Raw genomic sequence first — 13179 nt, 5'->3', positions numbered from 1 at the left:
TTACCAAAATGCTAACAACTACTAAAGGAATCCTCATAGGATGCTAACAACTACTAAGGAATCCTCATAGGATGCTAACTACTACTAAGGAATCCTCATGGGATGCTAACTACTACTAAGGAATCCTCATAGGATGCTAACTACTACTAAGGAATCCTCATGGGATGCTAACTAAATGCTAACAACTACTAAGGAATCCTCATAGAGGATGCTAATTAAATACTAACGAGCGCATTGCAAACATTTTGTACAGTTTCTGACCTAAACTATACAAGTAACTTCCAAATGCTACTCAGTTTGCTGCACTAAAGGAATATTAGCCAGGTTCGTGATCCACGAGGGGATACAATGCTGTTATCAACAGAATACTTGATTTTTGGAAGAAGCTACCACTTCGCCAGATAGCTCACTGGCTACCAAATTAGCAAATCAAATGCACAACTGCAGAGCATTTAGCACATTCTAGAAAGTTAACTTAATCGTTATAAGATATCTAGCTGGCAAACATTTAGTTGTGAATTCCAGTCTGAAAATTAGATCACCTGGCGCGTGCTGCACGACAGTGAAAGACTCACACGCCTCCGGTCTTGTTGTTGTGTGCTTATAAACAAACACCACGTGAACTTTTACTTTATAACTTGTTGTCCATATTATTTTTTAATTGGGAGCCAATTTGTTTTCAGCACATTTTATTTCCATGACTGATCATGGAAGCAGAAATTTGGTGAGAAATATGTCTGGAACATCGAATCGCATACAGAGTCAAGAAAATTTATTTTATTTAGTGTTTGTCATTTTGACTAAAATATCATCATGTCACATTTTTGACATTTGAAGGATTTAGTCTAGTTATTATTATTATTATTATTTTTTCACTTTATTGAACCAGGTAGGCTAGTTGAGAACAACTGCGACCTGGCCAAGATAAAGCAAAGCAGTGTCGCGGAAATTTCCTCTATTTACCAAATCATGAGAGCAAACCACACACAAGTCAGAATTAGTTATCACAAAGTCCATCTTTAATTATATGAGCTCTATCACAACCCTGTGACTCTCCGATCAATTCAGTGTCTATCAATTAATTCTCTGAGAGTCCCTCACACATTGTTACTGAGATCCTCTATAGCAAAGACACATAATTTATTGTTCAGCTTTGTCTCCTAAACTATGTTCTTTTCTCAAACTCAGAACCATAAACCAATCCTCCATATCAACAGGCATATATTAAATCCATCCTATCTTGACAAGATCACAGAGACACACTGACTGGCACACAGACATTGTGGAGCCAAGAGATACACGCTTGACCTCTCCCCTCTCTCCGGCCCAAGCAACTTAGTCTTGACAGAGAACAGATAACTGCAACCCCGCCACAGTATTATACAAAAACAACATTCTGATGAGAAGTAACTTACAAACATATGATGAATATAAAACATCTTACCTATGTTACCTTCCAATTCTGATTACTCCCCAACAGCAGTGCGACACAAACAACAACACAGAGTTACACATGGAATAAACAAACATACAGTCAATAATACAATAGAAAATGTCTATATAGAATGTGTGCAAATGAGATAGGATAAGAGAGGTAAAGGCAATAAATAGGCCATAGTGGCGAAATAATTACAATTTAGCAATTAAACACTGGAGTGATAGATGTGCAGAAGATGAGTGTGCAAGTAGAGATACTGGGGTCCAAAGGAGCAAAATAAATAACAGTATAGGGATGAGGTAGTTGGATGGGCTGTTTACAGATGGGCTATGTACAGGTACAGTGATCTGTGAGCTGCTCTGACAGCTGGTGCTTAAAGCTAGTGAGGGAGATATGAGTTTCCAGCTTCAGTGATTTGGTAATGGTACCAGTGTCGCGTTCCATAGGCTACTGGTAATAGTACCAAGGGTCACGTTCCGTAGGCTACTGGTAATGGTACCAGGGTCACGTTCCGTAGGCTACTGGTAATGGTACCAGGGTCACGTTCAGTAGACTACTGGTAATGGTACCAGGGTCACGTTCAGTAGGCTACTGGTAATGGTACCAGGGTCACGTTCAGTAGGCTACTGGTAATGGTACCAGGGTCACGTTCAGTAGGCTACTGGTAATGGTACCAGGGTCACGTTCAGTAGGCTACTGGTAATGGTACCAGGGTCACGTTCAGTAGGCTACTGGTAATGCGTTCAGTAGGCTCCTGGTAATTGTACCAGGGTACGGTAATGGTACCAGGGTTCAGTAGGCTACTGGTAATGCTACCAGGGTCACGTTCAGTAGGCTACTGGTAATGCTACCAGGGTCACGTTCTCGAACGGAGCACATAGAAATGCCATGAATAGAGCCGGCGTAATTCCTTATTCAACATGTCAGAGAGGCATGTTTGTGTTCTACATAGCCTCTTTCTGAATGTTCCATAACATTGCGTTCCCCAGGTTGTTAGCTATAGCGAGTTAATGTGGTAACATGACTGGACAAGGTGAAGCCTAAACAAATGGTTAACGGTCCAGTCCGCAAGTAGCCTAGCTTTAGAATGGCCCATGATATGCTTTATGAATATAAAATGTGGCCCTCCAATAGAGCGGCAGTATTATGGGTCATGTGTTTTGAACGGTGGCCTAAGGTCTAGAATCAATCAGTTCGCAGAGGAAAAGAGGGAGACGTGGTGGCATTGTCTATAAAACCTCCATATGGAACACAGTGAGAAAAGTGGGAGGGGTTGAGCGTCACTACAAATTCAAAGACCGCCTACTTTTTTCTAGATTACTCAAGAGAGAGAAAAACATAGCCAGACTGTTGTTTTACTATTAAACTCAATACTGCTCCCCTGCAGCTCACCAGCTGATGTAGGCTGTGTGTGCTGGGTGTGACGTTTTTCCACTGCCAAATGCGCTGCACATCTGGGCTGCTAATATTAATTGATCTTATCACTGAAAAGAGCTCAATCGTTCCAGAAACTCTTGTCCAGTCCATTTAGTAGTCTGATTTTTGTCATGTCATTTTCTCTGTCTGCCTTTATATATTTTTTCTGGGTCTGTTTTATATTATAGTCAATATTTTTGTTGATGAAATTAACGCTGTCTGCCTCGGCACCTAAGAATCGTATTCTGAGGTCCCTGGCAATTCTTCCCAAGAGCAAATGAGATGTTAGTTGCTCGAATGTCCACCCACAGCATGGAGAACAGACATTATTAATATGCATGGGCATTTCATTATTGTAGATAATATACAATTTGCATCTCATTAGCATGAAATTAGTATCAGCTCACTCATGAACTGGTTCCAGTCCACAGGTCGTACTGGTAGGAACCTGGTCTGATAACACTTCATTGAAATTCATCACACACCCTCGCCTCATGTAATTATCTGTAGTGGAAACTAGGCCTGCATCAACCCTTCTGAGAGAGCTGGTGATACGTATTAGCCTGTATCACATCGTTTACACATTATCTGTAGTGGAAACTAGGCCTGCATCAACCCTTCTGAGAGAGCTGGTGATGCGTATCTAGCCTGTATCACATCGTTTATACACATTATCTGTAGTGGAAACGAGGCCTGTATCACATCGTTCACACATTATCTGTAGTGGAAACTAGGCCTGTATCACATCGTTTACACATTATCTGTAGTGGAAACTAGGCCTGCATCACATCGTTTACACATTATCTGTAGTGGAAACTAGGGTGTATCACATCGTTTATGCATTATCTGTAGTGGAAACTAGGGCTGTATCACATCGTTCACACATTATCTGTAGTGGAAACTAGGGCTGTATCACATCGTTTACACATTATCTGTACATTATCTGTAGTGGAAACTAGGCCTGTATCACATCGTTTACACATTATCTGTAGTGGAAACTAGGGCTGTATCACATCGTTTACACATTATCTGTAGTGGAAACTAGGCCTGCATCACATCGTTTACACATTATCTGTAGTGGAAACTAGGGCTGTATCACATCGTTTACACATTATCTGTAGTGGAAACTAGGCCTGCATCACATCGTTTACACATTATCTGTAGTGGAAACTAGGCCTGCATCACATCGTTTACATATTATCTGTAGTGGAAACTAGGCCTGCATCACATCGTTTACACATTATCTGTAGTGGAAACTAGGCCTGTATCACATCGTTTACATTCGTTTGATGGATTTAGCTTCGTCTGCGCCATGAAAATTCAAAATCATCAATCAAAATGAAGCTATTTGGCTGCCCAGTCTAAAGCAGTAGGACTATTGTTGAGGGGAACAAGGTGAAACAACTGCAAGAATGCATAGAATAAGACGTGTGGAGGCGGCAGGGTAGCCTGGTGGTTAGAGTGGAGGGGCGGCAGGGTAGCCTGGGTGGTTAGAGTGGAGGGACGGCAGGGTAGCCTGGGTGGTTAGACTGGAGGGACGGCAGGGTAGCCTGGTGGTTAGAGTGGAGGGGCGGCAGGATAGCCTGGTGGTTAGAGTGGAGGGGCGGCAGGGTAGCCTGGTGGTTAGAGTGGAGGGGCGGCAGGGTAGCCTGGGTGGTTAGAGTGGAGGGACGGCAGGGTAGCCTGGTGGTTAGAGTGGAGGGACGGCAGGGTAGCCTGGGTGGTTAGAGTGGAGGGGTGGCAGGGTAGCCTGGGTGGTTAGAGTGGAGGGGCGGCAGGGTAGCCTAGTGGTTAGAGTGGAGGGGCGGCAGGGTAGCCTGGGTGGTTAGACTGGAGGGACGGCAGGGTAGCCTGGTGGTTAGATTGGAGGGGCGGCAGGGTAGCCTGGTAGTTAGTGGAGGGGCGGCAGGGTAGCCTAGTGGTTAGAGTGGAGGGGCGGCAGGGTAGCACAGGGTAGCCTAGTGTGTTAGAGTGGAGGGGTGGCAGGGTAGCCTAGTGGTTAGAGTGGAGGGGGGCAGGGTAGCCTAGTGGTTAGAGTGGAGGGGCGGCAGGGTAGCCTAGTGGTAAGAGTGGAGGGGCGGCAGGGTAGCCTAGTGGTTAGAGTGGAGGGGCGGCAGGGTAGCCTGGGTGGTTAGAGTGGAGGGACGGCAGGGTAGCCTGGGTGGTTAGAGCGTTGGACTAGTAACCGGAAGGTTGCAAGTTCAAATCCCTGAGCTGACAAGGTCTGTCGTTCTGCCCCTGAACAGGCAGTAAACCCACTGTTCCTAGGCCGTCATTGAAAATAAGAATTTGTTCTTTAACTGACTTGCCTAGTTAAATAAAGGTAAAATAAAAAAATAAAAGTTAAATTGATGTTGTGTATGCTTCTACAGTATATTAATGTTAACTGGTTTTTAGGTGTAATGTATATCTTCTTGCGTGATGGAATAATGGCGCATTGCGTTCCCTTCATGGATTCTTCTTGTGGTTAGATCTTCACAAACTGGCAATGATAGTTAAAGCTCTTCTGTGTGAGGCAACTTATCATTAGACTACTCCTACGCTGTTGTCCATGTTTCACGCTACGCCGACCAGGTAAGTCTCCTCGCACCTTTTGTTGGTTTAAGCAAGGAGTACTTCAAGAGTTTTGTAGACTCGTTTCATTTAGCCTAACTAAACACACACACTCTCTCTCTCTCTTCCCTCTCCCTCTCCCCCTCTCTCTCTCTCTCTCTCTCTCTCTCTCTCTCTTTCCCTCTCCTCCCCTCCCCTGTCTCTCTCTCTCCTCTCTGTATCTCTATCTCTCTCTCTCTCTCTGTATCTCTCTCTCTCTCCTCTCTCTCTGTATCTCTCTTTATCTCTCTCTCTCTCCTCTCTGTATCTTTCTCTGTATCTCTCTCCTCTCTCTGTATCCCTCTCTGTGTCTCTCTCCTCTCTGTATCTCTCTCTGTATCTCTCCTCTCTCTCTCTCTCTCTCTCTCTGTATCTCTCTCCGTATCTCTCTCTGTCTCTCTCTTCTCTCTCTGTCTCTCCTCTCTCTTCTCTCTCTTCTCTCAATTCTATTCAAGGGCTTTATTGGCATGGGAAACGTGTTAACATTGCCAAAGCAATTAAGGTAGATAATATATAAAGTGAATATATAAAGTGAAATAAACAATAAAAATTAACAGTAAACATCACACATACAGAAGTTTCAAAACAATAATGACATTACAAATGTCATATTATATATATACAGTGTTTTAACAATGTACAAATGGTAAAGGACACAAGATAAAATAAATAAGCATAGATATGGGTTCTATTTACAATGGTGTGTGTTCTTCACTGGTTGCCCTTTTCTCGTGGCAACAGGTCACAAATCTTGCTGCTGTGATGGCACACTGTGGAATTTCACCCAGTAGATATGGGAGTTTATCAAAATTGGATTGGCTATGTTTTTTTGTTAATTCTTTCCAATGTGTCAAGTAATTATCTTTTTTTTCTCATGATTTGGTTGGGTCTAATTGTGCTGCTGTCCTGGGGCTCTGTAGGGTGTGTTTGTGTTTGTGAACAGCCCCAGGACCAGCTTGCTTAGGGGACTCTTCTCCAGGTTCATCTCTCTGTAGGTGATAGCTTTGTTGTGGAAGGTTTGGGAATCGCTTCCTTTTAGGTGGTTATAGAATTTAACGGCTCTTTTCGGGATTTTGATAATTAGTGGGTATCGGCCTAATTCTGCTCTGCATGCATTATTTGGTGTTCTACATTGTACACGGAGGATATTTTTGCAGAATTCTGCGTGCAGAGTCTCAATTTGGTGTTTGTCCCATTTTGTGAAGTCTTGGTTGGTGAGCGGACCCCAGACCTCACAACCATAAAGGGCAATGGGCTCTATGACTGATTCAAGTATTTTTAGCCAAATCCTAATTGGTATGTTGAAATTTATGTTCTTTTTGATGGCATAGAATGCCCTTCTTGCCTTGTCTCTCAGATCGTTCACAGCTTTGTGGAAGTTACCTGTGGCGCTGATGTTTAGGCCAAGGTATGTATAGCAACAGTGTCTAGATGGAATTTGTATTTGTGGTCCTGGTGACTGGACCTTTTTTGGAACACCATTATTTTGGTCTTACTGAGATTTACTGTCAGAGGCCAGGTCTGACAGAATCTGTGCATAAGATCTAGGTGCTGCTGTAGGCCCTCCTTGGTTGGTGACAGAAGTACCAGATCATCAGCAAACAGCAGACATTTGACTTCGGATTCTAGTAGGGTGAGGCCGGGTGCTGCAGACTTTTCTAGTGCCCGCGCCAATTCGTTGATATATATGTTGAAGAGGGTGGGGCTTAAGCTGCATCCCTGTCTAACCCCACGACCCTATGTGAAGAAATCTGTGTGTTTTTTGCCAATTTTAACCGCACACTTGTTGTTTGTGTACATGGATTTTATGATGTCGTATGTTTTACCCCCAACACCACTTTCCATCAGTTTGTATAGCAGACCCTCATGCCAAATTGAGTCGAAGGCTTTTTTGAAATCAACAAAGCATGAGAAGACTTTGCCTTTGTTTTGGTTTGTTTGGTTGTCAATTAGGGTGTACAGGGTGAATACATGGTCTGTTGTACGGTACTTTGGTAAAAAGCCAATTTGACATTTGCTCAGTACATTGTTTTCATTGAGGAAGTGTACGAGTCTGCTGTTAATGATAATGCAGAGGATTTTCCCAAGGTTACTGTTGACGCATATTCCACGGTAGTTATTGGGGTCAAATTTGTCTCCATTTTTGTGGATTGGGGTGATCAGTCCTTGGTTCCAAATATTGGGGAAGATGCCAGAGCTAAGGATGATGTTAAAGAGTTTTAGTATAGCCAATTGGAATTTGTTGTCTGTATATTTGATCATTTCATTGAGGATACCATCAGCACCACAGGCCTTTTTGGGTTGGAGGGTTTTTATTTTGTCCTGTAACTCATTCAATGTAATGGAGAATCCAGTGGGTTCAGGAAGTCTTTAATAGTTGATTCTAAGATCTGTATTTGATCATGTATATGTTTTTGCTCTTTATTCTTTGTTATAGAGCCAAAAAGATTGGAGAAGTGGTTTACCCATACATCTCCATTTTGGATAGATAATTATTCGTGTTGTTTGTTTAGTGTTTTCCAATTTTCCCAGAAGTGGTTTGAGTCTATGGATTCTTCAATTACATTGAGCTGATTTCTGACATGCTGTTCCTTCTTTTTCCGTAGTGTATTTCTGTATTGTTTTAGTGATTCACCATAGTGAAGGCGTAGACTCAGGTTTTCCGGGTCTCTATGTTTTTGGTTGGACAGGTTTCTCAATTTCTTTCTTAGATTTTTGCATTCTTCATCAAACCATTTGTCATTGTTGTTAATTTTCTTCGGTTTTCTATTTGAGATTTTTAGATTTTATAGGGAAGCTGAGGTCAAATATACTGTTAAGATTTTCTATTGCCAAGTTTACACCTTCACTTTTACAGTGGAACGTTTTACCCAGGAAATTGTCTAAAAGGGATTGAATTTGTTGTTGCCTAATTGTTTTTTGGTAGGTTTCCAAACTGCATTCCTTCCATCTATAGCATTTCTTAATGTTACTCAGTTCCTTTGGCTTTGATGCCTCATGATTGAGTATTGCTCTGTTTAAGTAGACTGTGATTTTGCTGTGGTCTGATAGGGGTGTCAGTGGGCTGACTGTGAACGCTCTGAGAGACTCTGGGTTGAGGTCAGTGATAAAGTAGTCTACAGTACTACTGCCAAGAGATGAGCTATAGGTGTACCTACTATAGGAGTCCCCTCGAAGCCTACCATTGACTATGTACATTCCCAACGTGCGACAGAGCTGCAGGAGTTGTGACCCGTTTTTGTTGGTTATGCTGTCATAGTTGTGCCTAGGGGGCATATGTGGGAGGGAGTGCTGTCACCTCCAGGCAGGTGTTTGTCCCCCTGTGTGCTGAGGGTGTCAGGTTCTTGTCCGGTTCTGGCATTTAGGTCGCCACAGACTAGTACATGTCCCTGGGCCTGGAAATGATTGATTTCCCCCTCCAGGATGGAGAAGCTGTCTTCATTAAAATATGGGGATTCTAGTGGGGGGATATAGGTAGCACACAGGAGGACATTTTTCTCTGTTAGGATAATTTCCTTTTGAATTTCTAGCCAAATGTAGAATGTTCCTGTTTTGATTAATTTAATGGAGTGAGTTAGGTCTGCTCTATACCAAATTAGCATACCCCCTGAGTCCCTTCCCTGTTTCACACCTGGTAGTTTGGTGGATGGGACTACCAGCTCTCTGTAACCTCGAGGGAAACCAGTGGGTCTGTCTTCTCTATACCAGGTTTCTTGCAGGATGACAATGTCTGTATTACCGATTTCTTTGGTGAAGTCCGTGTTTCTCCTCTTCAGGCCAAAGGCAGATGACCTCAGGCCTTGGATATTCCAGGATGATATAGTGAAGGCTTTTTGTTCCAGAGTGTCCGATGTTGTTTGTCATGGTTTGGCCTCAGGCCAGTAAGTGTGAGCAGAGCCTGCTGAGCATCTGGTACATGCCATTGGCTTGGACGAGTGTGAGAGTGGGGGTTGAGACTGTTTGCCCACTCACTACCTGGGCGTACGTGTGGCTTCCATGTTGAGGCCCTCTTTGCGGGGGTGGGGTGCATGGGGTGGGCAGGAGAGGCATAGGTCTGATCCGTGGGGGCCTAAATGGGGTGTGGGCATGGTTGACGTGGGGGGGTGTTGATTGGTGGGGGTGTGGATGTGTCTGGGTGTGCGGTGGCCTGGATGTAATTCCTCTTGGCGTGGGTCCTCTATGTGTAGGTCCAGGGGGGGGGTCCTGCAGGTCTGGGAGGGTGTCTCGCTGGTCTGGGTGGGGTGTCTATTGATCTGTTGCTCCTGTGTGAAGTGTTGGGGATACGTTTGAGAGCGATGTCCTTTAGAGTTCGGGCAAAGGTGGGCACTGCTGCCTTGTAGAGGTGGACCTGGTCATAGAGGCTGTTCAAGTCCAGGGTGGAGTGGTGGGCCAGGAAAATGTTTGGTTTTGAGGCACAGTCACGGGAAATACTTGCGTTTACCCGCTGTATTGTGGCAGGGTGGAAGTCTTTTCGTGGTAGCAGGGTGGAGATAACCACTTGTGCGTTGGGGAAAGTAGAAGAAGCCTTTTCAATCACTCCCTTCAGTGCTGTGGCCACCCTTTCCTGCTGTGCTCTCAGGTCGTTTGTGCCTGTGTGTATTATTATGTGGCTGGGTGAGCCTAGTTTGGCCTCAGACAGAAGGTCTCGGGCGCGCTGGGTGTTTGGACACCAGAGTTTAGACACACTGTGTTTGGGAAAAAGTTTTTTTTCTTCTATATATTTCCCATTTGAGTCCATAAGTAGTACAATCTGTGTCTTGTGTTTGTCCTCAGTGGGTGTGGGGGGGTTGTCAGAAGGGCTATCAGGGTGGCTGACAGGGGGTGCTCAGAGGGGGTGAGAGCCGCTGGGCTTGGGGTTCTTCATTTGTCTGTTCTGCTGTGATGTCGACTCTATGGTCAGGGTCTGGTGTGGACTGTTCTGATGTGGTGTCGAGACTTTTGTTGGGTGCTGAGGTGGGCTGTTCTGCTGGCTTCTCTGTGGAGGTGGCCACCTCTCTAGTGAGTTGTTCTCTGTCACACACCGTCCCCCTCAACCTCTCCTCCATCCCCCTCACCCTCTCCTCCATCCTCCTCAACCTCTCCTCCACCAGAAGTCTGATACTCTCCTCTAGTGCTCTGTTCTGCTCCTCTTTCTCCTGTTGTAGTTGTCTCACCACTGTCCAAAGTGCAGATATGTCTCTGTCCACCTCCAGCTCTCCGGGTCTGGTTAAGGGGCTGTTGTTGTGCTGGGCTGTTGTCTGGGTCTGTGCTGACTGAAGTGTAATCACCTGCTGTTCCAGCTCCACCTGCCTTATCTCCAGCTGGGTGAATTTGTCCTTCATTTCAATGAGGGAGTGGTAATCTGTGCTGGGAGGTTGACTCTCCACTGGGGGTTGCTCGTCTGTGGGGTTACATAATGAAGAGGTCTGGTCTGACCCGCTCGGTGTGGGGGTATCTTTATCAAGGGAGAGCTTCTCCTGCTGGGCTTATTCTTTGATTAGGTGAAAGTCCAGCTGAAACTGTTTGGGGTTACCCTGTACCATAACTGTTCTGGACTTATAGATATTTATATTACCTGACTCAGAGTCCTCGTTATCAAGTATTCTGAGTTTCCACCCCTCTTTAACCCCCCCTCTCTTAACAAAGGGGTAGTGTGCTAATATAGCACTGTGCCATGCCAGGGGATGGTTTGTGTGGAAGATAAGGTTGCTGATGTTCCCAGTTTTGTAATAGCAAAAAGTGTCTCTTGATTTTCCATAAGGAGCTTCATTTTGTAATCTTTTCTTGCCTTATCATTCTTTACATGCAAAGGGTACTGTATTTTAATTACCTCTGAACAGCGGGAGGGAGCTTCTAAGGCCTCTCCAATTGGTTGGGGTAGACTATGTGACTCTCCTGCCATTGTTTGGCTAATGGGCTTTGACACCTCTCACTTGACACGTCGGTGCTAGTTGAAGCTGTATCAAGCTTGGCAGAATTATGCTAGAATTCAGTCCTTATAAAGTAATGTTGTGTATTTTTCTTCTTGGCTTTTGGAAATAAAATATAGTTTCAGACTAAACATTACTCACTCAGTTCCAGGTTGGATGGGGTTTTCAGGTTTCTGTTGTTTTCCAGAGAATTTGCTGTATAGAGAAATACATCTTGGTCGTTGTGAACCTTCCAGGTAATTCCGTCCAAAATCAGGTTGTAGGTTTTAAGTTTTGATTTGAAGTGGGGGTAATGTTGTAGAGGGTAGAATCCAGTGTGTGTTCCTGACACAAAATCCAAGTTTATCTTACTCCTAATCTATCTTTTTTAAAGAAAATGCTGAAAAATGCAGGAGCTCATCTGATCGTGACCTATGCCTCTCTCTCTCTACTACTACTATCTCTCTGTCTCTCTCTTCTCTCTCTGTCTCTCTCTTCTCTCTCTGTCTCTCTCCTCTCTCTGTCTCTCTCTTCTCTCTCTGTCTCTCTCTTCTCTCTCTGTCTCTCTCCTCTCTCTCTGTCTCTCTCTCTTCTCTCTCTGTCTCTTCTCTCTCTGTCTCTTCTCTCTCTCTCTTCTCTATCTGTCTCTCTCTTCTCTCTCTTTCTCTCTCTTCTCTCTCTGTCTCTCTCTCTTCTCTCTCTTTCTCTCTCTCTGTCTCTTCTCTCTTCTCTCTCTGTCTCTTCTCTCTCTCTCTCTTCTCTATCTGTCTCTCTCTTCTCTCTCTTTCTCTCTCTTCTCTCTCTGTCTCTCTCTTCTCTCTCTTCTCTCTCTGTCTCTCTCTTCTCTCTCTCTCTCTCTTCTCTCTCTGTCTCTCTCTTCTCTCTCTGTCTCTCTCTCTTCTCTCCTCTCTCTGTCTCTCTCTCTTCTGTCTCTCTCTCTTCTCTCCTCTCTCTGTCTCTCTCTCTTCTGTCTCTCTCTCTTCTCTCTCTGTCTCTCTCTCTTCTCTCTCTCTTCTGTCTCTCTCTCTTTCTCCACAGCAAATGGTGATGAGCCTGCGTGTTTCAGAGCTGCAGGTTCTGCTAGGTTACGCGGGCCGCAACAAACACGGGCGAAAACATGAGCTGTTAACCATGGCCTTGCATCTCCTGAAATCCGGCTGCAGCCCCGCCGTGCAGATGAAGATCAAGGAGCTGTACTGCAGACGCTTCCCCACCAAGATGGGCTCTCCCTCAGAGCTGGTCCTGCCCGGACCACACTACCCTGCCTCGGGAGGAGGGGGCTCCGCCACCCTACCTGCCGGCCTCAGCCAGCTGGCGTATGAGGGCCACGGGCACGGGGGAGTACCCTCGCCGGCTGCCCTGCTGCCCATCTCGTTGCTGGGGTCTGGCAAGCATGAGCTCAGCGGGCTGGCGCACCACCTGCCCACCTCGGCCACCCTGCATCCGGTGCACCCAGACGTCAAGCTGCAGAGGCTGCCCTTCTACGATATGCTGGACGAGCTCATCAAACCCACCAGTCTAGGTAAGGGTGTCTGTGGGTGGTTGGTGTCTGTGGGTGGCTAGTGTCTATGGGTGGCTAGTGTCTGTGGGTGGCTAGTGTCTGTGGGTGGCTGGTGTCTGTGGGTGGCTAGTGTCTATGGGTGGCTAGTGTCTGTGGGTGGTTAGTGTCTGTGGGTGGCTAGTGTCTGTGGGTGGCTAGTGTCTGTGGGTGGCTAGTGTCTGTGGGTGGCTAGTGTCTGTGGGTGGCTAGTGTCTGTGGGTGGCTAGTGTCTGTGGGTGGCTAGTGTCTGTGGGTGGCTAGTGTCTATGGGTGGCTAGTGTCTGTGGGTGGCTAGTGTCTGTGGG

At 45.4% G+C, this 13179-nt stretch overlaps 1 protein-coding gene across 2 annotated transcripts in view; it reads left to right on the top strand.

Annotated features, from left to right (window-relative positions):
* Window positions 1-12281: 12281 nt before the first annotated feature.
* Window positions 12282-13179, top strand: part of LOC135532520 (E3 SUMO-protein ligase PIAS1-like) — a 50223-nt gene continuing 49325 nt past the window's right edge. The window contains exon 1 of one of the 2 annotated variants that reach the window (XM_064959998.1): window positions 12282-12856. In XM_064959998.1, coding sequence (XP_064816070.1) covers window positions 12376-12856 — 481 coding nt within the window. In that variant the 5' untranslated portion in view covers window positions 12282-12375. The remainder of the gene's footprint in view (window positions 12857-13179) is intronic. The other variant, XM_064959997.1, reaches the window with a different exon arrangement.

Source organism: Oncorhynchus masou, unplaced genomic scaffold (genome assembly GCF_036934945.1).
Source record: "Oncorhynchus masou masou isolate Uvic2021 unplaced genomic scaffold, UVic_Omas_1.1 unplaced_scaffold_1891, whole genome shotgun sequence".
Lineage (NCBI taxonomy): Eukaryota > Metazoa > Chordata > Actinopteri > Salmoniformes > Salmonidae > Oncorhynchus > Oncorhynchus masou.
This window is presented reverse-complemented; position numbering and strand designations above follow the sequence as displayed.